We start from the raw sequence: 24,145 nt of genomic DNA on the forward strand, positions 1-24,145 counted from the left end.
ATTAAATCGTATGACCTAATGTCACATACGCAACAGATGGTTGGGAATGAAAATGAATTAAAAATAATAATAAAAAGCATGTTATGATAATTATTTATTTATTATAGTACCTTAATATAGTGCTTATTAAAATATAGTATAGTCAAAACTCTGATAATTATCAGGAAATATAGTGTGTTACTTGTTATTTCTATTCACATGTTTTTATTTTCTTTCATAAATGAAAGTTTTTAAAATATGTATAAAAACTATGTATTATATTATCAGATCGACACAAAAACAAAATATCATAAACTTGGAGTGCCATCAGCAGAGGAGTCATGCCCATGGGTTGAGCTATTGGTGGCAGGGCCGCAGACAGAGGCTTCTATATTTGATTTTTGAGCCGACTGCTTAACGAGAACCATTTGAAAAATTTCGAGGCTCTTCGCTATAAGACCGCCGTAAGGACCACCTGGCCTGTGATGTTCGAGTCAACGTCTCGTCGGTCGTCTCGTTAGCCAAGTCAAAGTACTTGTTAAACTTGTCCTTCTCAGCTATCATGAGGTAGTCTTCATATGGGATAGTGATTTCGAAGAGGACAGCCTGGCGCCGGGATCGGTTAACCACCACATAACCATGCTTATATAGGCGACAATGATTCTACCCATGATGATAGACTATTCCCAAGAACCAGCGCTGGAATGTATTTATAGTACTAATTATTATAAGTACTAACCGCCGCCGCGTTAAACTGACTTCAAAAAGGAGGAGGTTCTCATTTCGACGGTATTAGTATGTGTGCAACAAATGGTCAAATAATTCAATATCACACCAACCGATTTAGATGATTTTTTTATTGGAAAGGATATACTTCAATGGTAGTTTGACCAGAGTTTGATTTTGTTCTAATTATGGGATCCACCACAAAGTCACAGAAATCCTCAATTCTTAGGGGCAAATTAACGATACTCGGCCGAATTTTATATATGCTTTCCGGATATTTGAGTCATCTACCGTAACGTCGTTATGCTCAAGCAATTGTCGTGGTCGAATATAATGACCAATGGAACCCCTTAACGACTTACTTACTTTACTATTTATTTGTGGTAGAATTTCTATGTATCTGTAGTCATATTGCAATGCGGATACGTTCGTTGCTGCATTGCACCATGACGCAAAGTTCTATCTATTTTTGCGCTCCTTGAAATTGTCCTCGAGGTAGAATTCCTCTATTGAGATCTCCCTGATTTCGTTGGTTTCACTAAAACAGCGCTGACTCATATGAGCAGTACGTTTAGTAAATCTTCACATACTATGCAGACAAATTACTTGGTGTACTTCAGATTCACTAAAAAACTAAAAATAATTTTAAAAAATCTACCAACTTTAAAAAAACAATTCCAAACGCATATAATATGCACTAGAAATAAAAAAATTGCATTTTCTGCTACAAGTTAAACTTATCTTAAAATTATTTTTAGAGTTCTCCTTAGTAAAAAATAGGCTTTATTGACTGCCTCGAATTGCTAAATAAATTTAGTCTAAGAGTACCAGAAAAATTCCTATTACTCCACTTTGTCCTCCACTTCGTCGAATAATCCTAGGTACCAATGCCCCAGTCCCACCGCTATGTAAAATTTTAAATTATTATAGCATATCTGATATTGACATATTTGCTGATTCCTTAGCCAAATTGCGCAAGACTATTTGCACCAACATTGGCAATCATAAATGCTTTTATAATATGAAAATTAATGTAACTGTGTATAACTATGTAACCTACTCATTTATTAATTTAAAAATAAAACTGTTTAATTCTTAACTCAATTACCTAAAATTTAATATTTCTGTGGATGCTGTGTTTATTTGTAAGTAATCATTACATTTACATTCTAGTTTTTAGATCTACTTTTTATATTTGTGTGTATTATTGTAAGTGATTGTAAATAAACCTTATAAAAAAATTAATTACATAAATAGTTAACATAACACTAAATACTCTGGAAAAGAACATAAATACATACATTTAACCGAATAAACAGTAATAGGGCACAGATATTATCATTCGATACAATGTCATAATATCTTTTACAATCATACATAATACACCCAAAACTATTATTTTATATATACAACAACCATACAGCGAGTATTGTTCTGCCTGCAAAATATTTTTATAGGTGACACATTACAAACTGAACGAAATAGACAACATTGAAATATCTAACTCAGTTGAATGTGATTGCTCCAGTCTCTCTCATCACATTGCTGTAAAGAAAAGTGACTTTACCATATTTTCACAGAAAATCAGGAGTATTTATCGTAATTTTCATGACTTTGAGATAATGTTATCTACTCTAAATTTTGAGCCCGATGTTTTAATTTTAACAGAGTGCAGATTAAGCTCTAATAAACCCAACTTCACTTACATGAATAAATTTTAACTGCACCTTCAATGAGCCGTTTGTTTATATTTTTTGTTATTATTTGTGTCGCATCAAAATGGACTAAAGAAATTCCTGCATGTTTATTAGTACCCATAAATCTGTTCGTCCTGTTGCATTTATCCTTTTTTTTTCTTGGTATTGGATCGAATGGAAACCTGAAATAGATAATTTTGTTTATTGATATACTACACATTGTCCATCATGCTCCTTGTTTTATTATCAATCACAGGAAAACGTACAAATGTCGTTCTAATTTCCTTACTCCATACAAATATACCATTGTAAATTATTAATGCTAATAATAAGTACCTGCTGTATGTTATTTAAATAAAATAACTAAATAAGGCTTTAAATAAATTACTACCCTATAACTTGGGTAAAACTATACGTATGTTATGGCAACATTTTGGTTGTCACTGTTTTATGTTATGTATATTTTGATTACGACAAATTAACTGAAAAAAGGTGGCTGTGGATCAAAAATCAATACTTTTGGAAAGAATGTTTCATATAAAATTTAGTTGATACGAGCTTGCTACAAATTATATTGAAAACGTTAGGTGAAAAGCAATACTTACGTGTGAAAGCTAACTCCTGGATTTTTACATTCACTACCGCTTTGGCAACCAGACACACAGCATCCAAATATGGCCTTTACTTTTATAAGTTGAAAGGCATCCGTATCTCACACCAAATATGTATCAAAACAATAAAATGACAAAAATACTATTTGCAAGCTCAATGACATGATAGATCTTTGTTTATTTGCCCCAAAGTTGACATTGGGCCAAATAAATATATGGGTTACGAGATAAAGATACAAAATCAATAGTTTGTCCCGTTCTATCTCAGCCTTGTCTATCGCGTGTCCTTTCTATTTGTAATGAAGTTACCGACGCTACTTCTGTAGGGTTAATATTTTAAGGTTTTACCACTGTGCCGCTATGATGAAATAACGGATAATCAAGAACTGCTTTACACTATACATTTTTTATTGCTATTACATTTTATAAGAATTTCCTAGTTTTGTTAACCGTTTTATTTTAAGTACATCGGAAGATCTCATTTGATTCAGATATCATCAGATTTGATTTCAAAGATATTGCGGCATTAAGTTCGTCGTGGAAAGAAATCAAGCTTACGAGTAGTATTTCAATTTACCTCCCTCTACGATCTACAAAAGAATCTCAAATCCTCCACAGTTAAAAAGAACTTTTAATAAAATGACTACTTAATTCCGTGAAAGCGCTGAGTTTGTTTGTTTTTCGATTTATACCCAATATGAGGTGAGTTGTTATTGATAAAACACATATTACGTGAGTCATCATAATATTATTATATAATTATAATAGATTGATACTTATTATATAGTATTTGATGATATAAATTAGACTTGAAATAGGGTCCATTCAAATCGAATAACGACTGTGAATTGTCGTTTCCTTTGTCTGTTTTTTACTGTTTATTTAGTTTGGAATATGTTTACTTTATTTGGAAAATTATCGTACAATATAGATCAGCAGCTATTTCGTCCAAATATAGCATAGTTATATTTTATATCACATTGTGTGCAATCTCGCACTTCAAGGTCAAAGGTTACTGTCGGCGCAAGTAATTTTTTGTTCTATGATGAACATGGATTATACATTACTGAGAAGCTTATTTCATTGCCTAATTTTTTTACAGGTTTTTTTTAACAGGAAACGTTGTTTTTCACGGCATAATATAAGGAATGAAAATCCTTGGATTTATATCGTGAATTTCTCAACACTTACTATTTGTTATGTTTTTAAAGTGATAAGCCTCACTTCTAGGATTAATACACAAATAAAATTTGAAAAACAAAATTTTATGAACGATGCGGGACTCGAACTCACGACCTCTGGCGTTCCGTGTCAATGCTCTAACCAACTGATCTAACCATTCGAGTGACGTATCGTCATAAAATCTTATATGCTTTGTTCAACTCTCAGGTAGTGTCTTAATCTACAGGATCCACTTTACAGTTGATAACCTGCTCAACCCCAATATTTGCATATAAGGAAATTGACTTGAGATTTCGCTCTTGTAAATCTTAACAATTTGTTATGTTTTTAAAGTGATAACCCTCACTTCTAGGATTAATACACAATTAAAATTGGTAAACAAAATTTTATGAACGATGTGGGACTCGAACCCACGACCTCTGGCGTTCCGTGCCAGTGCTCTAAACAACTGAGCTAACCGTTCGAGTGACGTACCGCCATAAAATTGGGTATGCTTCGTTAAAATTATAAAAACCGACATTTATCTAAAACATCAATCAGAGTGAATAACGTCACTACTACGTAGTATCACCATGTCGCATTAAATTTTGTTTATTAAAAAATTATGAGAGTGAAATTTTAAGATGCGCGCGCATCACTGTAACACAAAAGTAACAGGGTGAAGTTGGTTCCTAAAATTTTCTGACGTTTGCGTCATTCGTTATTTTTGATGTGAAACATCTATAGCCGTATGTAAAACCGATTTCTGGCATGGCGACGCATGCCGTGGCGACGCGTCGCCTTGTCACAGTAATACCGTCCTCAGAGGCAACATCGAATATAACTATTATCAAAGTCACTGATTAAACGAATTAAGTAGTCACGATTTGAAATAAATTCGTAAATTTTTGTATTTATTTATTTATTTAATAAAGCACACCACATCATATACAATACAATTTTCTTAATCTAATGTTACAATTAGTAGTTCTAAAGTATACAACAATTATGGTGAACATAAAAATTACAAAAAATACTCCCTAAATACTTCTGAAAAATAGAACTAATAGTATAAAAAAGAAAAACTACTTATTTGACAAATGCGATTGAGTACGAGCTAAGTGCTTAACAACACTTTCTTTAAACCTGACCAGCCCGCCACCGAATATATCAAGTTCTGAATTGGTTTCGTTTAACTTATTGTACTCGCGAAGAATTCGAGCGAGAGGCGCCTGAACTCCCAGGTTGGTTTTTACAGAAGGAACTTGGAAGATTCTCTTGATTTTGAACCTTGGGAATAAATATGGGACAGCAAGGTTAATATTCTGCAAGAGGTTATTACATTGTATTTGACCGTTTAAGAGTTTGTACAAAAATATTACTCCGGAAAGAGATCTCCGATCGAGCAATGAAATCATATTAAATTTCCTGAGGCGCTGATGGTACGGGTGTCTATGAGAGAATCCAGTACTAATGTATGCAAGGTGTCGTGTGAATGCTCTTTGGATACTCTCGATGCGTTGCGAATGGATCGTATATAGGGGATTCCATATAATACTACCAATTTCGATATGACTGCGCACTAGAGCGTTATATAGAATTGTTTTCGTTTTGGAGCCGAAACAATTCGAGTTTCGCTTTAGAAATCCTAACATTCGTGCGGATGTGGTAACTACTTTATTAACTTGTGCAATAAACGTTAGTTTGCTATCAATAGTTACCCCCAAGTCACGAATTTCCTGCACTTCTTTTAATGGTGCGCCATCGAGCTCATACACTGTAACAAGCGGTTTTTTTTCTAGTGTACTTAATATGAAAACATTTGCATTTAGGATCATACCATTTAATAGGCACCAATCTTTTATACCATTGAGATCACTTTGAACAAAAGCAGCCTCAGAGGCAGAGTTGATAACTTTATAAATTTTTAAATCATCGGCGAAGAGAGATGCTTTACAATATTTGATATGATTCCTAACGTCATTCACAAATATCAAAAAGAGCAACGGTCCTAGGTGGGATCCCTGGGGAACACCAGATCGCGCAATATATGAATTAGATTCAGTGCCTCCTACAACTACTGACTGAAGTCTATTATGAAGATATGACTCGAACCACTTCAGTAAGTTTCCTCCAATTCCATAATTACTTAGCTTCTGAATCAATAAAGGGTGACTGACTTTATCGAAGGCATTACTAAAGTCTGTATATATCGCATTAATCTGGCGCCCACTGTCCAATTCTTGACATACTTCGGTGACAAAAGAGATGAGGTTCGTTTGAATTGAACGGCCCTTCCTGAAACCATGTTGCTCATCGGAGATCAAACTGTCAATATTTTTGGAGATAACATGGATAACATGGATGAAGGACTGATTCAAAAAGCTTGGAAAAACAAGACAAAATGCATATAAGACGGTAATTTTTTACGTCGGTAATATCCCCCTTTTTATATACAGGTACAACACGAGACTTTTTCCATTCTTCAGGAAATACACCTTCTTTAAGTGATCTATTGAAGATAATAGTTAAGGGTAATGATATTGTAAACCTACATCGTTTAACAAAGAGAGGAGGAATCGAGTCTGGCCCAGCTCCTTTATTAATGTCGAGTCCTTTTATTTTCTGAGATATTTCAGCTTCACTGAAGCTCAGGGACATCAGAGAATGAACATTACCATTATCGACTAGACTAGAACTGCGAACGCGACGCTGACCACAAGTGTATATAGAAGAAAATTGATATGAAAATAGATTGGCAATATCCGCTGCTGTTTGTGCTGTAACATCATCTATTTTCATACAAGAAGTCTTGAATGGCCGCCTTTTTTATTTTTAACAAAACTCCAAAAACATTTTGGATTATTTGGAATGTTTGCTTCAATATTTCGCTTGTATTTAGTATAGCAATCATCATAAAGTTTGTGACAACGCTTTCTAATCATGTGATACTCTAATTCATCTCTAGGATTCTTATATATTCGGAACCTCTTACGTAATTTTTCTTTTTCAGCAAGCAATTTTATTAAGGAAGAGCTGAACCATACCGGATATTTAGATCTCGTGTTGGTTGTTTTAGGAACAAATTTGTTAATGATATTGTTAATTATTTTATAGAACTCAGATACCATACTATTTACGTTATCATGGACGCATAGCCTTCGATTCCAATCAATAGTTTTCAAATCATTGGTAATAGAGACATAAACTAATAGAACCTTTATAAAAATTTAGTTTTGCATTACCTCTCGCTCGCAAAAATGATATTCCAGAACATTCAATATTTAACAATAAGCTAGGATGATTCGTATATGTCCTACTTAACACGTCAGGTGGGGCTGATACATTAATATTAGACATGTTACTCAATACTAAATCTAAAAAGCGGTCATCGCTAGTACTAATACGATTAAATTGCTTTAGGTTATTCATAGACATAAAATCAACTAAGGCAAAGCCAAGAGTATTGTTATAGTTAGATGGAGTCATAAAAACTTCGTTTGCTTGTGACTTCCAGTTAATAAACCCTAGGTAGGTGTATTTAATGAAAATAAATGTTTATTCTATAAATAGTCATTGTTATCTGGAAAAAATCGTAATATTTTATTTTATCATTATGACATATTTAGTTCCTATCACAATATGTTCTTTTCTGCATATTACTTTTACAAAATAATGTCGATGTTTCACATCTGCCAGGCGTCCCGTGACGGCTCACATTTTCACGTATATTTTTTTGGTTTCTTCATCCATTATTAGGACAGGCAAAGGGTTCAAGCCCATACAGCCGTATTCATTATTTAATAATTAATTGTCAAAACCATCTTTGCAAGATTTTTACAAAACTGTTCTTTGTAAAAACGTAGAACAGCAGGAGGAATAAATCATTTGAATGATTTTTGCTTTTTTAGGCCAAAGAAGTATAACTTCTTGCGTTTTGATTTAGGTATATAATACTATAAGATTTCTATATTTTTTAGCAACGGAATCCGAATAATAAAACAATTCAAATAACTCATCGTATTATTTTTACCCTTCTACCCCATACTTTTCATTCATTGCATAAAAACTATTAAGTTTAGTCGTTCATTCGTTCGATAATTCCTATCTCTATGAATTAACTCTTGCTACGAGCTGGTTCTCTGAATGCCATATTTGTTTACTATATAAGACAATTAAGATAAAATAGACTATAAATACCACTGGACAGGCTGTTTAAATTTGACAGCATTTTTTTGTTCCTATTTGAAGCGCCACTCGCGAGCGTCCAGAGAACTAAATTTGACGTATAATACAAATGGCTGCTAGAGAAGCGTATGGTAAGGTGATAAGGTACTCTGAAGTATTATTGCATTTTGAATTAATTTCGGTCGTTTTCCGTGTTATTTATACTTCAGAAATCAACTTTATAAAGTACAAATTTTTTTTGTAAATAGTTTACCATCTTCTAACGATGTTTAGTGAGATGGTCATCACTAGTTTTAGTGCCGCAGACTATCGCTACATAACCAACAGCGCCAAAATGGCGAATATCAAATAGGCACAAAAGCACTTTGACAGCCACCAGTGGGAAATAGTAGAGGTCAGTACTCAGTGCGTAAAAACACGTTACAAAATAATAACCGGTTTTTTCTTTACATAAAAATTATCCAGAGATAAAAAAATACGCTTCCACATTTGATTGAATTATTATTAATTAATTATTTTACTTGTTACTGCTGCGCAAATCTTATAGTATTTATTAAATATCCCGTTACTTAATATGAGAGAAACTCTTAGGAATTTATTTTAATGTAAGAAATATTGACAATATTCTTTTGAATATAATTAAGCATAGTATTAGCAAAGTTAATTTCAATCTTAATAAATATTATTAAAATTATTTGAACTTATATTTATTAACATTTTTAGGGTTAAATTTTTTAGCTCCTAAAACCGGCAAAAATCGAAGTGCGAAAAGATTCAAAACAATAAAACGTAGAGCATGTTCTGTGGTAGGGTATCACTATATGGTCACGTGACCAGCTTGCGTTTGAGAGCGCATTCACAGGTATGAAATTTCGTAAATTTAATTGAAAATCGTGTATTTTACGGATAAATACGTAGTTTTAAGGTAATTAATCATATTTGGCGTGTTACTTGTGTTGATGTGATTATAATTGGGTTGTGTTTTTGTGCTATATCTGGTTATTTCTACATCAAAGACTGTCAATTTCATACTAAAGAAAGGTGCTTCGGGAATGGCGTCCCCCACATGTGCCGCCTATTCAATTTTGCCTTCGTTGGATGTTTCAGAAATTGATGACGTGAGCTGCTGTATTCATTTGGGAACCTTCCTTTGAATTTTCCTCATTAATCAAGATAGGAATTGTGTACATTTTACTTTATTGAAAATGAAATCGAATTATGTCAATGATAGGTTTTTTGCGATATTTATCGCAATAATTCGCATTTGCTTGTTTATTTCGAGTAACTTTCTAGGATCCAAAGCGGTTTAACAGTAAAGCAATAAAATTTCTTTACTGTTTCGATGTTTTCGCACCAACTGTTTGTTTACTCCGTTAAATTTGTAATCAGTCTTCGACGAAACCTTCCGCCGCGTCGTAATAACATTGCTTTGGTGTAATTTCGTATCGCTATCGATTTCCTACAATAATGGTAAATAAATAATAATAAATTTCGAATCATGTAGTTTTGAATCCCATTAACATCTGTTTTGAATTGTTTTTCTCTGCCAGCAAATGCGCATTCAATGGAAGGTTTCTCACTAAAACACTAAAGCTAACAGAAGTCAGCTGCCTTGCTGTTTACATGTAGTTTTAAAATCTCTTTATTGTTTTCTGTTGTTTTGTTAATGTTTTGTTTCTATTACCTATACCTTATAATAATCTTATCAGAATCATATATTATATAAATTAAATTGAAATAAGAACTAATAAGTATGGAAGTGAATCAAAGTTAGTTTATTTTATTCATCAATTATAAGTTTGTAACTGTACCAAAAAATCTATTTAAAGGTTAATCAACATCTTCAAACAATAAATAGCTTAGGTTGATTCCCTGAGAGTTCCTAAATTTGAGAAAACAATATGTTTGAATAATTTCTGTATGTCTAGTGAACAAAATACTAATAAATTCCTCATCAACATTCTAGATACCATTTAAAACCTCCATGGTTCTCTAAAAGTGATGAAATATATACATATTAATACTTAAAATTAAAATATGCAAAATGTCTATCAGATCATACTACTATCTCAAATATTACACTATCGCAACATCACACTTATGGAAGGATGTTATGTAAATGATTTAAGTTTTCTTTAGTGTTAATTCCGCCAATATTTGTTTTTAAAAAACAATTCGACATGTGTTTCGCCTCTACACAAGGCATCCTCAGGACGTGTTGTCTCGCCAAAATCTGGCATGAGACTCAAAAAAAAAATGTCTCTATAGTATAATTATGGATTTCCGCAAAGTAATGCCTAATTCAATAGAAGGATGTTATGTAAATAGGTAGAAGAGCAATGGCCTCTGCTAACTCATCAATATATTGTATTGTAAATAATAAACTTGGAAAGTACTTTTTGTTGCGGTATCATTGTGTCATGGATAAATTGGTTAAGCAGTGTTAATGTTTACATTGATTAAAAATGCTCAATCTTAATAATATCTATATAATATATTATTAAGTCATGTATTGTTAGCAGATTTGCTGAGTGATGTGCATCTTTGTACAAACTGTGCTCTTTCTGATTCATTTATTCAATGATTCAGTGGGTCGCCATCCAACAAATAAGGAAAATTTGAATTTCAAATTAGTTTCGGAGTGAAATGGTTTATTTATGACTTCTTGTATCATTTCATGTAATCATTATTGTTCAAAATTCAGTTGTATTCTGTATTGGCTGCTGTAGTATTCATAAAGCTTAGTATTACATCTTTGTAATAATAATTTTGATTTGAGGTGATCAGAAAATGTTCAACTAAATCAATAGTGCTTTCCTCTTAATCAGATGTAACAATATCTTTGTGGTTAAAGCCTCTAACCACTTCAATCAGGGCTTGAATTTGTACCCCCTTATTCATAATAGTCTGCTAACTTAAAGCATTGCTAATTCGCACACTGTCTTCTTCTATTGACCTAAGTCAGAATGAGAAAAAACACTACTTATTGGCTGTTTTAAGTTAGCGGACCATTATGAATAAGGGGGGTAGTCTTCAGTCATCTCTTACAAACTATAGCCAAGCATATTTTCTAATAAAGTTTCTATAAGTCTTTGATATAATGGTAAAACAAATATTTTGAACTTAGTCAAAGGTTCCCAGATATCATAAAAAATGTGTGTGTAGTTTTTTAAATCTATACTAATATAGTGGGAACTTTGGTTTTTTATACTCCATCTTTACTCTTAGAGTATTTTGTAACTTGAATTAAGAATTTAAAAATTAAGAGTTTTTAAAGCACCTATGCAGTTTAATGTAATGTTTTTTTTTTGTTGTTCCAGCTGCTTGTATATAGAGGCTGTAAATATAAGAGTAGGTAATAATGAGTTTGGGTGCACGCGCCACCAAGGGTGGTGCAAAGGGAAAGGAGGGGAAGCAACTGGATAAAGGCAAGAACACAGATAAGCCACAGATCAAGGAGAAGGCCAAGCCCCAGGTAATATATAGCCTTCTGTTATTCATTGGAGCTAACATAAAATACTTAACAATAAGGCCTTCCTTGTTTGTTTACACACATTTTTTTTATTATTGTTGATTGATTAGGCTGTTTATGCACTTGCCATCTTGATTTGGCCATTGTCCATGTCAGGTTACACCTGTAAGTAGCCTTTTCATTCATCTGGGAGTTATTAATTTATTTTTTAGTTTCTGGAGATCTCAGGAATATTGCTGAATTTTTCAGCCACTTGTTCAATGATTGATAAAATTTTGAAATTGAAGAAGTATTTTTTCAGTTTGAATACTTGTAACAGTATAATTAATCTAAAAAAAGATAAAATTAAATTTAGTAATCATATTGAGTGTGCATGTACCTATCATAATCATTAACAAATTGTTGTATTTATTTCATGTGAATACTAATCAAGACAGTAATCACTACCGTCATGTTCAGGAAGCATCCTTACACAAGTAATGAGTTAAAGCTCTAAAGGTTAATGCATCTATTAAACTATAGTTTATATATATAAATTTTTTTATGGAATAGCAGGACAAACAAGCGTACGGGTCACCTGGTGTTAAGTGATCACCGCCGCCCACATTATTTTGCAACACCAGAGGAATCACAAGAGCGTTGCCGGCCTTTAAGGAAGGTGTACGCGCTTTTTTTGAAGGTACCCATGTCATATCGTCCCGGAAACACCGCACAAGGAGGCTCATTCCACAGCTTTGTAGTACGTGGAAGGAAGCTCCTTGAAAACCGCACTGTGGAGGAGCGCCACACATCCAGATGGTGGGGATCATAACTTGTGGTGTGTCTTGTGAAGGTGGAAGTCGGCGGCAATATTTATACAATCTATTTTAAATACTTTTTATGAAATTTTTAAAACACCTTTTAACTTTGAACATTAATCATATATTAGATGCAGCTACTTTTTATGATATATTTGATATTTAAAAACATCTTTAATTTTAAACATCATCAGAATCATATATTGGATGCAGTACCATACAAAGTAATTTGTTATAAATATGGCGAGCTCTACTTTTTTTATACGGTAGATTCAGTAATTTTAATGAAATATTTATATAGATGATTGAAAAGTGCTTAGTTGTATATATGTATAAAATTTATTTGATTTTAATGATGAAGCCGGCAACAATACTTTGATTCCTCTGGTGTTGCAGGTGTGTGCGTGACAGCGATCACTTGACATCAGGTGATCCATATGCTTGTTTATCCTTCAGGTTGTCATTTAGAAATTCACATCCCGAGTTTGGGGTTGGTAGGGGTTTTATTTTATAGTGGTTATTTGCATCTTTCATTTGACACCCCTCTCAGACTGGGAAGATTAATGATTTTTTATAAATTTGCATTTGTAGTTAAGTGAAACTGAACAAGGATTTTAGAATAAATAAAATAGTGTTACTGTGAAACGGAATTTTTTTCTGCATCTTTTATAACTGGTGACAATAATGTGAGAGTGAGGAGGAAAGAGAAACAGATTGACAAATGACAATGTTATTTATGTGATCATTTACTGACTTTATCTATTTTTTACTGTAGTAGAAAAAAAAATCTCTTTTTGTTCTACCCTAACCTAACCCAAATGATTCACCAACAATGGAGACAAATGACAATGACATTATTCTGTTTCTCTTGCAGTTACTTGAATATGCTTGTGGTGTTTTTGGTGTGTTGTTTGTGGATTTCCTATGACTTTGGCTATTGGATTCTATATCCACTACACTTTGTTTTCTACATTAGGACTTTCCTTCTTAGAATACCTTTGACATGTTTTCTGGATATTTTGTAACATTCGACATGGACAAAATCCAGCGGGCTTGTTGCCATTTTTTGTATCGCTAAACTGTGACAGAAGCTAATCAGTTGACCACGGCTGTTAGTCTGCTCTACCCCTAGAGTGTTTTATAAAAGCCAGAGGTGCGGAGGGTAGGCAGCAGGGACTGCCCTTACCATCTCGTCTCGAAAACTTGTTATATATCATCCCCCACTTGGGCCCTGATAAAAGCCCTTAAAACTTGTTGAGCTCTGTTTTCGTTGGACGTAAGTTAATCGAACGGGATGGATGGCATTTTCTCAATCGTGCTTAGAACGCGTGCCCCTGAGTTGACGGCGGTGCTAACGCGTTTATTCCGGCACTCTTATTCAAAAGGCGTAGTCCCGAACTCATGGAAGTCAACCATTGTCCATCTGATCCAAAAAAAAGGAGACAGGTCGGAGCCGGCAAACTCCCGGCCTATAGCTATTACCTCCCGGCTCTCCAAAATCATGGAGAGCATAATTAACTGCCAGCTCTTGGTATACCTAGAGGGTCACCAATTGATCAATGACGGGCAGTATGGGTTTCGCCATTGTCGGTCGGCACGTGATCTTCTGGTATACCTTACACATAGATGGGCGGCGGCTATCTAAAGCAAGGGAGAAGGCCTGGCAGTTAGCCTGGATATAACGAAGGCCTTTGATCGTGTAAGGCATAAGGCGCTTCTCTTAAAACTTCAATCATTTGGGTTTCCCGAGAGCTTTTGCAAGTGGAGCTCTAGCTTGCTCACTGGGCGTAGCATACAGGTCGTTGTCGACGGTTATTGCTACAACCCGAAGCTCGTCAATGATGGAGTGCCCCAAGGCAGTGTGCTATCTCTTACACTGATTCTTCTGCAAATCGAATGATATGTTGGACACTTCCAACATGCATTGCTATGCAGACTACAGCACTGGTGATGCCGTATACACAGCCATGCAGGTCTCTCTGGGGAAATAGTCGACCAGTGCTGGGAAAATTCCAATTGTCCAATTTTACCCCCAGAACACTAAAATTTGCGCGTTTACCACTAAAAAAACTATTTGTCGTATCACCGCTCATCCACAACACTTCCCTTAAAGCCTCGCCTAGTATCGGAATACTGGGGCTCGAAATCTCGAGCGATTGCCAATTCATCTGGAGGACAGAGCCAAATTGGCTTTGACGAAGCTGGGCATCATAAATAGAGCACGGCAATACTTCAAACCGGACCACATTCTAGCGCTCTACAAAGCGCAGGTCCGACCACATATTGAGTATTGTTGTTATCTCTAATCTGGCGCACCCCAGTATCAGCTGGATCCATTTGACCGCGTGCAACGCAGAGCAGCATCTCGAATCGTCGGGCACCCAGTGCTCTGTGAACGGCTGGATCACTTGGCATTTGTGACGTCGGTTCATTATGTGTCCTCTAACGAATTTATCACGCGGAGTGTTGTCGCGAAGTCCTGTTTCACCTGATTCCTGCCACCGAATTCCACCTTAGCATGACACGCCACACCTACTTACTACAAAGCTGTCGAATGAGCTTTCTTGTGCGGTGTTTCCGGGGCGATACGACATGGGTACCTTAAAAAAAGCGCCTTCATCTTCTTTAGAGACCGGTAACGCTCCTGTGATTCATTCATTTATGAAAAAATAAAAACACGGGAGTAATGTAAATGTCAAAGATCAAAGGAAATCCGCATATAGCTTGCACATCCTTTCTAAATGTAACCTAACATATCTTTAAATCAAAAAAAGTTATATAATTAAAATCTACTCCTTTCCGCGTTTAGGGGTTGAGGGGGTGGGCTATATCTGTCCCCCTCCCCCCTCAATCATTAATACTTAAATAATGATTACTTATTAAAAAAATATTTACAAAATTGGTACCTACACCCGGAAACCTTAAGAACTTTCAAGGAACTTTCTTCCAACTACTACATAGCTGTGGAATGAGCTTTCTTGTGCGGTGTTTCCGGGGCGATACGACATGGGTACCTTCAAAAAAAGCGCGTACACCTTCCTTAAAGGCCGACAACGCTCTTGTGATTCCTCTAGTGTTGCAAGAGAATGTGGGCGGCGGTGATCACTTAACACCAGGTGACCCGTACGCTCGTTTGCCCTCCTATTCCATAAAAAGAAAAAAACAGTATAATATTATACTACAAGTTAGTTTTGTTTACCTACGAGCCTATTTTTATTGATTTCTTGTTGTTGTCAGGCGACCACAGAACAACTTCGTATGGCAAACATGATAGACCGTAAAGAAGATGTGGATGTCCGTAGAATGGTAACGTATTAAATAAATACTAATTTTGGTAGTCATGTGAGATCATTACAATGATTAAGATATTATTTGAATTTACTAACTAGAATTAAATATAGAAATACTAGCTGACCCAGCAAACGTTGTATTGCCGATATTAAAATCGCGATACAAAAGTTGATCGTAGATGGGTGAAAATTTGAAGTTGTATGTATTTTTTAATGATGACTCATAATCCAACAAATTTAAAAAAAATGTCAAAAAAATTCAAAAAAAAAAATATCGTGTGTATAAGGGTGACCACCCTTAACATTTAGGGGTATGAAAAATAGATGTTGGCCGATTCTCAGACCTACTCAATATGCTCACAAAATTTCATGAGAATCGTTCAAGCCGTTTCGGAGGAGTACGGGAACGAACATTGTGACACGAGAATTTTATATATAAGATTTACCAGTGGGAGGCTCCTTTGCACACGATGCCGGCTAGATTATGGGTACCACAACGGCGCCTATTTCTGCTGTGAAGCAGTAATGTGGCGTAATGTAGTAATTACTGGGCAAATGAGACTTAACATCTTATGTCTCAAGGTGATGAGCGCAGTTGTAGTGCCGCTCAGAAATTTTGGGGTTTTTCAAGAATCCTGAGCGGCACTGCATTGTAATGGGCTGGGCGTGTCAATTACCATCAGCTGAACGTCCTGCTCGTCTCGTCCCTTATTTTCATAAAAAAATATTACAAACTTATACACCTTCAAACACTACTTGCAGGTCAATGAACTGATGGAGATGACGCGACGTACCGAGGAGGAGGTTTGCTCAGCTCTACATGACACTGACAACGACATGGACGCTGCCTGCAACCTTCTGCTAGAAGACTGTCAGCGGATACAGGTCTGTACTTAAAGAATGTTTAAATTTTTGTCCCAATAACAATAACAGTATCTGTCGGACCAGCAGGCAGTTCAGCTTAATAACAGGATCTCAGATGCCCATTTCATCCTTAGGTTTTAGTGCAACATGTGTTCTGCAACATGATAGTTAGTTATAGTTTTAGTATGTGATGTTCATTGATTTGTAAGACAAATATTTTTTCGATGAATTCAGATTCTTGCGATTTAACAAATATAGAAAAATAAATTAGTTATAAATATTTGACGTTCATCATATCCACATAATTCATCCCTGCCAACCCTGTTCGGAACCAACAATCAAAAATTAAATTATTTCTAAGAGAAAAAGTTCCTCCTCACGGAAAATTTGCTTGATGTTGATCAATTACAAAAATAGATCGTCTATCTGCTAGAGTGTAGCACAATTTATACAAAAAGTCCCGTACATAAAAAATAAAGTGATTATTTAACGTCCATCACTTCTCTCCACTTATTTATTTTTAATAACAAATCTTCTAATAGAAACTACCATTGGGCAGTTGGTCTTTTGGTTTTGGGCTCTTAGCAATGTACTTATTCAAATACAAATATTCAATTCAACAGGCGGCAATATTACCAAGACGTTTAAATATTGGGATAGATCATTGCCAGTGGGGCTTCTTATTGAAGCATAATATAATATCTTAAGCCATATCATAGTAACCTACTTATCCCTTTTTTTCGGCATCTTTAGTGGTGATGCCACTATGCAAGCATTGATTCTTGGCGCCTAAAATGATATAATAAGTTAAACAATTCTCAATAATTCATGTGATGCTATTTTTGTAGATGAAATAGAAGTAAATAAATATATATTTCACCTTCGCACGACACGCCACAAGTTAGGATATCATCCCCACTATCCGGATGTGTGGCGGTCCTCCACAGTGCGGTTTTCAAGGAGCTTTCTTCCACGTACTACAAAGCTGTGGAATGAACTTCCTTGTGCGGTGTTTCCGGGACGATACGACATGGGTACCTTCAAAAAAAGCGCGTACACCTTCCTTAAAGGTCGGCAACGCTCCTGTGATTCGTCTGGTGTTGCAAGAGATTGTGGGCGGCGGTGATCATTTAACAACAGGTGACCCGTACGCTCGTTTGTCCTCCTATTCCATAAAAAAAAATATAAATTACAACTAGAAACTAGGTGGCACCCAGTGAAGGTGCATTGCTGACAGTATAAGCCTGTCCGACAGAGAGACTCCTGATTATTACACATATCAACCCTGAACAACATGAACAGTGCAATTATTTTTACGTTGAATGGCATTAAACAAGTCTAAATTATTATTTAATTTAAAAATCTAAATCAATCTAATAATAAGGTAATGGTAAGATTCTCAATTGTCATACCTGAATTTCTACTGTGTACATAATATAGGTACCATCTTAGCATTTCCTAAGCTCGTTTGTCGTACGCCCGTTTGTCCTCCTACCTATTCCATAAAAAAAAATCTATTCTATAGTATATGGAGTGACAATAACATAACATATTGCAACACTTCATGAAGCGTAAAACGTTATGAAGCTACACCAGTTAGTAAAGGGTGCTTGATGTTTTAGGGCGAGTGGCAGACAAATGAGAAGAAAAAGAAAAAGCCTCCGGCTCCTTCCGGCAACGGCGAACTGGATCCACCCAAAGAGCCGAGAGATGCCCGCAGCCGTTCCGGACCTCGACCACGTAAGTTGCAATTTTTTTTTACGCCATAGTCAAGAAAATGTAGCTGTTCAGGTGTATATAGGTTACATGTAATATTTTTTGATTTTTTGAATTATCAATAAATATCTACCCTGTGCATGGTCCTTGTCCATGCGGTCCCCGGAGCATTAAAAGAATAGGGAAGTCCCAGGCCCAAGGGTGTCGTACGAGTTGACTAAGGACTACCAGTGGGTACAATATACGATTACACTCAAAAGTAAACTCCTTTATAACTTGAAAATTTTTAAAAATCGGGAAGTTATTGGTTTTATCCCGTGTTTATCGAAAATCGATAACAGGGGACCGAACTCGACCGATTTCAGCGCGGTTGGCGCCATTCAAAAGGGCTTAACCAAACTTAGATTTTGAATTCGGACGTAGATTTTAAGACATCTCAAAACAACTACGAAAAAAAAATTCAAAATGTGTTTTTTTTTGGAATAAGTACTTTTTAAACGATTGGCCTGATTGACTGAAAACTGCGTGAAAATCGGTTTATTCATTCAAAAGTAATTGCGGTTTAAAAATTTATAATTCAAATCAAAATCAGTTTATTCACGGAAGGCACAAAAATGACACTTATGAATGTCAAAAAAAAAATTCTTATTGAATCTACCGGGAAATAAAATAGGGTTTTATTAACGTTTCACCAGATTTTTGAGTTCGAAGAGCTCAAAATCGTCATAAGTACTATTTGAAGCGTTTAGGTATGGATTTAGCGGGAAGTTGAAGGGATGGCTTTTAGGGTCAACTGTTTCCTATTTATTATTTATTTCTTTTCAGTCTGACTGTCTGTCTCTGGGCTAGTAAGCGTCTATTTATCAAACAACAAAATTTTTCATTTTGATTACTTCTCGATACGAGGGTGGAAGGTAGAAATTTACGTGCATTATACCGCCATAGTGTTGTAATTACGAAAAAAAAGTTTTTTTTGTGGTACTCTCGTCCTTTCCCGCCATTGTTTTTTCGATATTTATATTCCATTGCAAAAAATAATAACTTTGATTGGAAAATGGGTTCTGAGGTGCGCACTGCTCTTTTTCATCCGCGTATTATTTGTCATAATAATATATATGATAACATGGGGCGTGTAATATAGTCATTTTTTTATCGCGGATATTTTTAGAGGTACAAAGGATCTATATTTTTGTAGTAGGTATCTAATCTTCTTCGTCGGATTACTTTTGACAGAGCAGTTGTGATCACGTCGAATGACGAACGATTCTACGCCAGTTATCCAGGCTGTTGCTTCTCTGGCACATGTGTTGAGGGGAGTATTGGTTAGGGCTTTGATCCGGTCTGTCCAGCGCATAGGGGAGCGTTCTCTTGACCTACTGCCGTTGACCCTTCTCTGAACAACAAGTCTATCTATGGCATGCTCTCCACGTCGCGTGATATGTCCGAAGTATCTGAGGATACGGGCTTGGACTATAGATGAAAGCCTCTCTTTCACATTGAGTTGTTCAAGTATCGAGACGTTTGCGCGGCGTTGTGTCCAAGACACTCGTAGCATTCGTCTCCAACACCACATTTCTAGTGCCTCAATCCTTTGTCTCGCTCGTTCTTTGACTGTCCATGTTTCGGCACCATACTTGGCACATATTAGTTGCCAGCTCGGGAATCAGCTTCATAATATTTTTATGTAAAGGTCGTGGTGAAGGCGAGGGCGGTCGCGGACGGGGTTCGGGCCGCGGGCGAGGCGGAGGGCGCGGAGGCCGCGGCGTGGCCCGGGGCGCCAGGCGCGGGGGCCGGGGAGGGGCCCCGCGGGGCGCCGACCGGCCCGGGGACAGCTGGAGCAACCACGACGACACGGGTGAGTACATCCAGCTACCACTATCACTGCTGCGAAATGAGTAGCACTCGTTTGTATTTTGTTATCATACTGCAGCAAGAGTGAGTGAAATAAATTCAGTTGGGGTTGATTTATTTCACAATATTACATTGTGATGCAAGGGTGGATGGCAGGTTAATACAAACGAGTCGTCATTAATATGCCCAAAGCAAAGGCAAACATTTTTAATGTCACGAGTTTGCAATAACTTACACACCCGTGTATCATCCGACGCTTTTCAATACAGTTGTGGGAAAGAGCAACAAAATATATCAACGAATTAATTATTGTTAATTATGTATGTTTTTTCAACATAATATCAGACAATAGCGTATTACTTTTTTGCGCGCTTATTTTTGACAAGAAAATTTAAATTAGAACTGGTAATTAAATATAATAAAGAACCATTTCAAAGAATTTTGAGAATTCAATGCTAACACATATGGACTTTCATTCTTTCATTTTTTTATATTATTCGTACAAAATCTATCCGATTATTTTTAATGTTTGGAAACTCCTCACTACAAATTTTTAAATTGACTTATAAATTAAAAACTGTAAAATTAATGATTGAGCTCATAAAAGAAAGTCACGACCGCGTACAAGAAAGATGCCTATGCGAATGATTTAATTTTCGAATCATAGTTATAGCCTCTGAAAGTACGCCATGTTTAACAACTGTATAGACGAAGTACTACTCTAATGATAACAGAAGTGATAAGTTACCCATATTCAATGTTATGTATTCAGTTGCTTAGATATGCAAAGGCATTCTCCAACTGTGACCCTCTGTCACTAGACTACTTTTAGCCTAAGTTTATGTTTCTGTCTGAATAAAGGGCATTATTATAATTCTCTGCATCATGACATTTGACATTGGTGCTGTTATGGTAATCTATAAAACACAAGATACTGTTTACTTAACGGCTTGGCACATGGGACATCCTTTACCCCAGCATGCTCACCTATTCATTTTCCATTATTAACTTTTCTCTGTATGCAAAAAAGCAAAGGGTTCTCAAAGACAGACTCATGCAGCTGTCAGAAGTAGCGGTCGTGCTCGAGCATGAAGCATGGACCATGGATGGTCTTTTTTAATGGAATGCTTCTCTCGACCATTCTAGAAAAAGGAGCGACCCGCCCCATGACTCCGCCACAAGGGTCGACATAGCGATCATGACGACACCTACCACAAGACCTAAACGAAATAACAATAAAGAAAATATTGATAAATTATGTAATGCTCATGAAATACCTTGAACATTTGTATATTAAAAGCGCAAAGCCTTTAGGAAAAAGGTAATTAGTACATAGATATGCATTAACACCTTTTTCTTCATGTAATCTATATATATAAAAGAGATTGTATGTTCCCTAATAACTCCTAAACTATTCGACCGATCTCAATGAATCTTTTGTATTAGATTCGTTGAAGTTCAAGGAAGGTTTACATATATAATTTATATGGCAAAACAACGTTTGCCAGGTCAGCTAGTCTTAAATAAACTAAGCAAATGAAAACGTTAAGGACCAGTTGAAAAAGTCTGCTTTCATAAACATTATTTGAGATTGTGTTCATGGTTCTTGCAGATGACCCTTCGAGTGACCCAATACTTTTATGTTATTATTTGATTCCATGATTCAATTGAATGTAAAATTACTCACAAAGTGATGTTATTTCAGGTGGTGGCAATGTTGACTCATTTCCTGCTACAGAGGACTGGGACAACGAGGAGTGGTCTGGATCGTTATCAGACACCAAGGTAAACTATTTTTGCTTTGTTTTATTTACATTCTCATGGTACAATAACATTAAAAACAGTGAGGTACCCATATACCTATATTCACCATGACTTTGTTCTTTGCAAATCCAACATACACAAAGAAAACTAACTTATCATGATGACCTGATATGAGTGTTTTAAAATTCTCTTTTTTGTTATACCTTTCGATAAATGCAGTGTAACTTGTTCAGATATTAGGCAAGATCCAATAAAATTGTATATTTTTAAAATATGTTTTGAATATGCACGGACGGAATAAGAAGGACTCCGTGTCACCTTACATAACAGTGAGACACCAAAACAAGCCGGTAAACGTGTAAATACATAGCTCCACGCATACACTTACACTAATACAAGCCGATCGGCCGCCATTATGAGATTTGCTATCGTCTGTGATAGATCAGTTTGCGTCGCAATAAAATATTTAAAAAATGCCGTCGTGCGTTGTGAAAAAGTGTAAAAACAATAGTATAAAAGTATTTGTGGATAAATGATTATTTAAGGGAGAAAAAATTGTGTAACTGGTATACCCCGTAACCGCACATACACTAGCATAAAGGTGCTTCACTTGTTAATATCACGGCGCGGACTCCTTTTTTTTAGTAGTCCTTGGGAAGATGTAATGATTATCATAATTGCATTTTTAATGAGTATCCATAACCTACTATCTGGTGATATCACCAGCAATCTTTTTCTATCAAATACCTAACATTGTTTAATCATGTTTGTTGATTTTGCTGCAACAATACATTACATGTTTATGTAAAAAAAAAACAGTATTTTACAATAAAAATAAATTTAATTTAACAGCAATAAAGTATGCTATTTATTCAAATAATATATAATCTTATTTTACAACTTCAGTAATTTCTATCTATCAGTTTTTATGTTACGCATTACTATTTAATTAGTAACTAAATGCACTAGTGATAATAAGTAATTTATTGAATGTACTAAAACGTATGTAACTATTACCGAACTTAAATATTAATTACCATGAAAATTAACGATATTTACAAAATAATAATGACACACCCTTATTGAAGGGTGACCCGCGCGTTAACCGAAAAACAAATTCGGGTTGCACCCCGGGAGTGCCGACAGAAGTGAAAACAAATAAACTAATTTAAAATATTTAAAATTAAATTAATCTTAACTTTTTTCTTTTCATTATAAAAATATTTCACGTTTGAGATTCGATCCCTCGACCTCGCAGTGTTTCGGCTTCGCAATTACAATGTTTCAACCACTGGTCCAAGTTGAAATAGCTGAACTATAATTCGTGAGAAGTATAAATCTTTCCATTCCAATCCATAATTTCAACTACTGTTTAAGTCATTTACGAAAAGGTCGCGTGTGCTGACGCGAGTTTAACACTTTATACCCGTCCCAAGAAAAGTGCCCAACGCCGCATAAGAAGATTTCACTTCAAAAATTCAATGCATGCTGTGAATATTTTTTGTGGCAAAATATATTACCGCACATAATGATAGGAATATATTTTTAATCTGAAAATTCCCATCTGATTCAAATACATTGAATAAGGGATTGCCTCGTTACACTTGAGTAGCAGTTTTTAGCGCTTTTGCTAGCGAAACCCGAATTATGCTTGAGTAACAACTCATAAGATTTAGCTAGCGATTCCTGTGCTTGCGTAACAACTCTTTTCTTTGTAACAAAAACAAGTCATAATATTTAGTTAGTGATACACGTGTTACTCTTGACAACTTCTTGCTTTAGCTGTGTTACGCTTGAGAAATTGTTATAAGATTTAGATACCCAATCCCGTGTTATACTTGGGTTACAACTCATAAGATTTAGATACTCATTCCCGTGTTATACTTGGGTAACAACTCATAAGATTTAGACACCCATTCCCGTGTTATACTTGGGTAACAACTCATAAGATTTAGATACTCATTCCCGTGTTATACTTGGGTAACAACTCATAAGATTTAGATACTCATTCCCGTGTTATACTTGGGTA

The 24,145-nt window shown here is 35.4% G+C and overlaps 1 protein-coding gene across 6 annotated transcripts in view; it reads left to right on the forward strand.

Annotated features, from left to right (window-relative positions):
* Nucleotides 1–9,169: 9,169 nt before the first annotated feature.
* Nucleotides 9,170–24,145, forward strand: part of LOC126968372 (protein lingerer-like) — a 53,823-nt gene continuing 38,847 nt past the window's right edge. For 5 of the 6 annotated variants that reach the window (XM_050813360.1, XM_050813365.1, XM_050813362.1 and 2 more), the window contains exons 1-7: nucleotides 9,170–9,224; nucleotides 11,683–11,837; nucleotides 15,869–15,937; nucleotides 16,684–16,806; nucleotides 18,408–18,525; nucleotides 20,192–20,356; nucleotides 22,058–22,137. In XM_050813360.1, coding sequence (XP_050669317.1) covers nucleotides 11,724–11,837; nucleotides 15,869–15,937; nucleotides 16,684–16,806; nucleotides 18,408–18,525; nucleotides 20,192–20,356; nucleotides 22,058–22,137 — 669 coding nt within the window. In that variant the 5' untranslated portion in view covers nucleotides 9,170–9,224; nucleotides 11,683–11,723. Of the gene's footprint in view, nucleotides 9,288–11,682; nucleotides 11,838–15,868; nucleotides 15,938–16,683; nucleotides 16,807–18,407; nucleotides 18,526–20,191; nucleotides 20,357–22,057; nucleotides 22,138–24,145 lie in introns of all 6 variants that reach the window. The other variant, XM_050813361.1, reaches the window with a different exon arrangement.

The sequence above is a fragment of the Leptidea sinapis genome, chromosome 15, assembly GCF_905404315.1.
Source record: "Leptidea sinapis chromosome 15, ilLepSina1.1, whole genome shotgun sequence".
NCBI lineage: Eukaryota > Metazoa > Arthropoda > Insecta > Lepidoptera > Pieridae > Leptidea > Leptidea sinapis.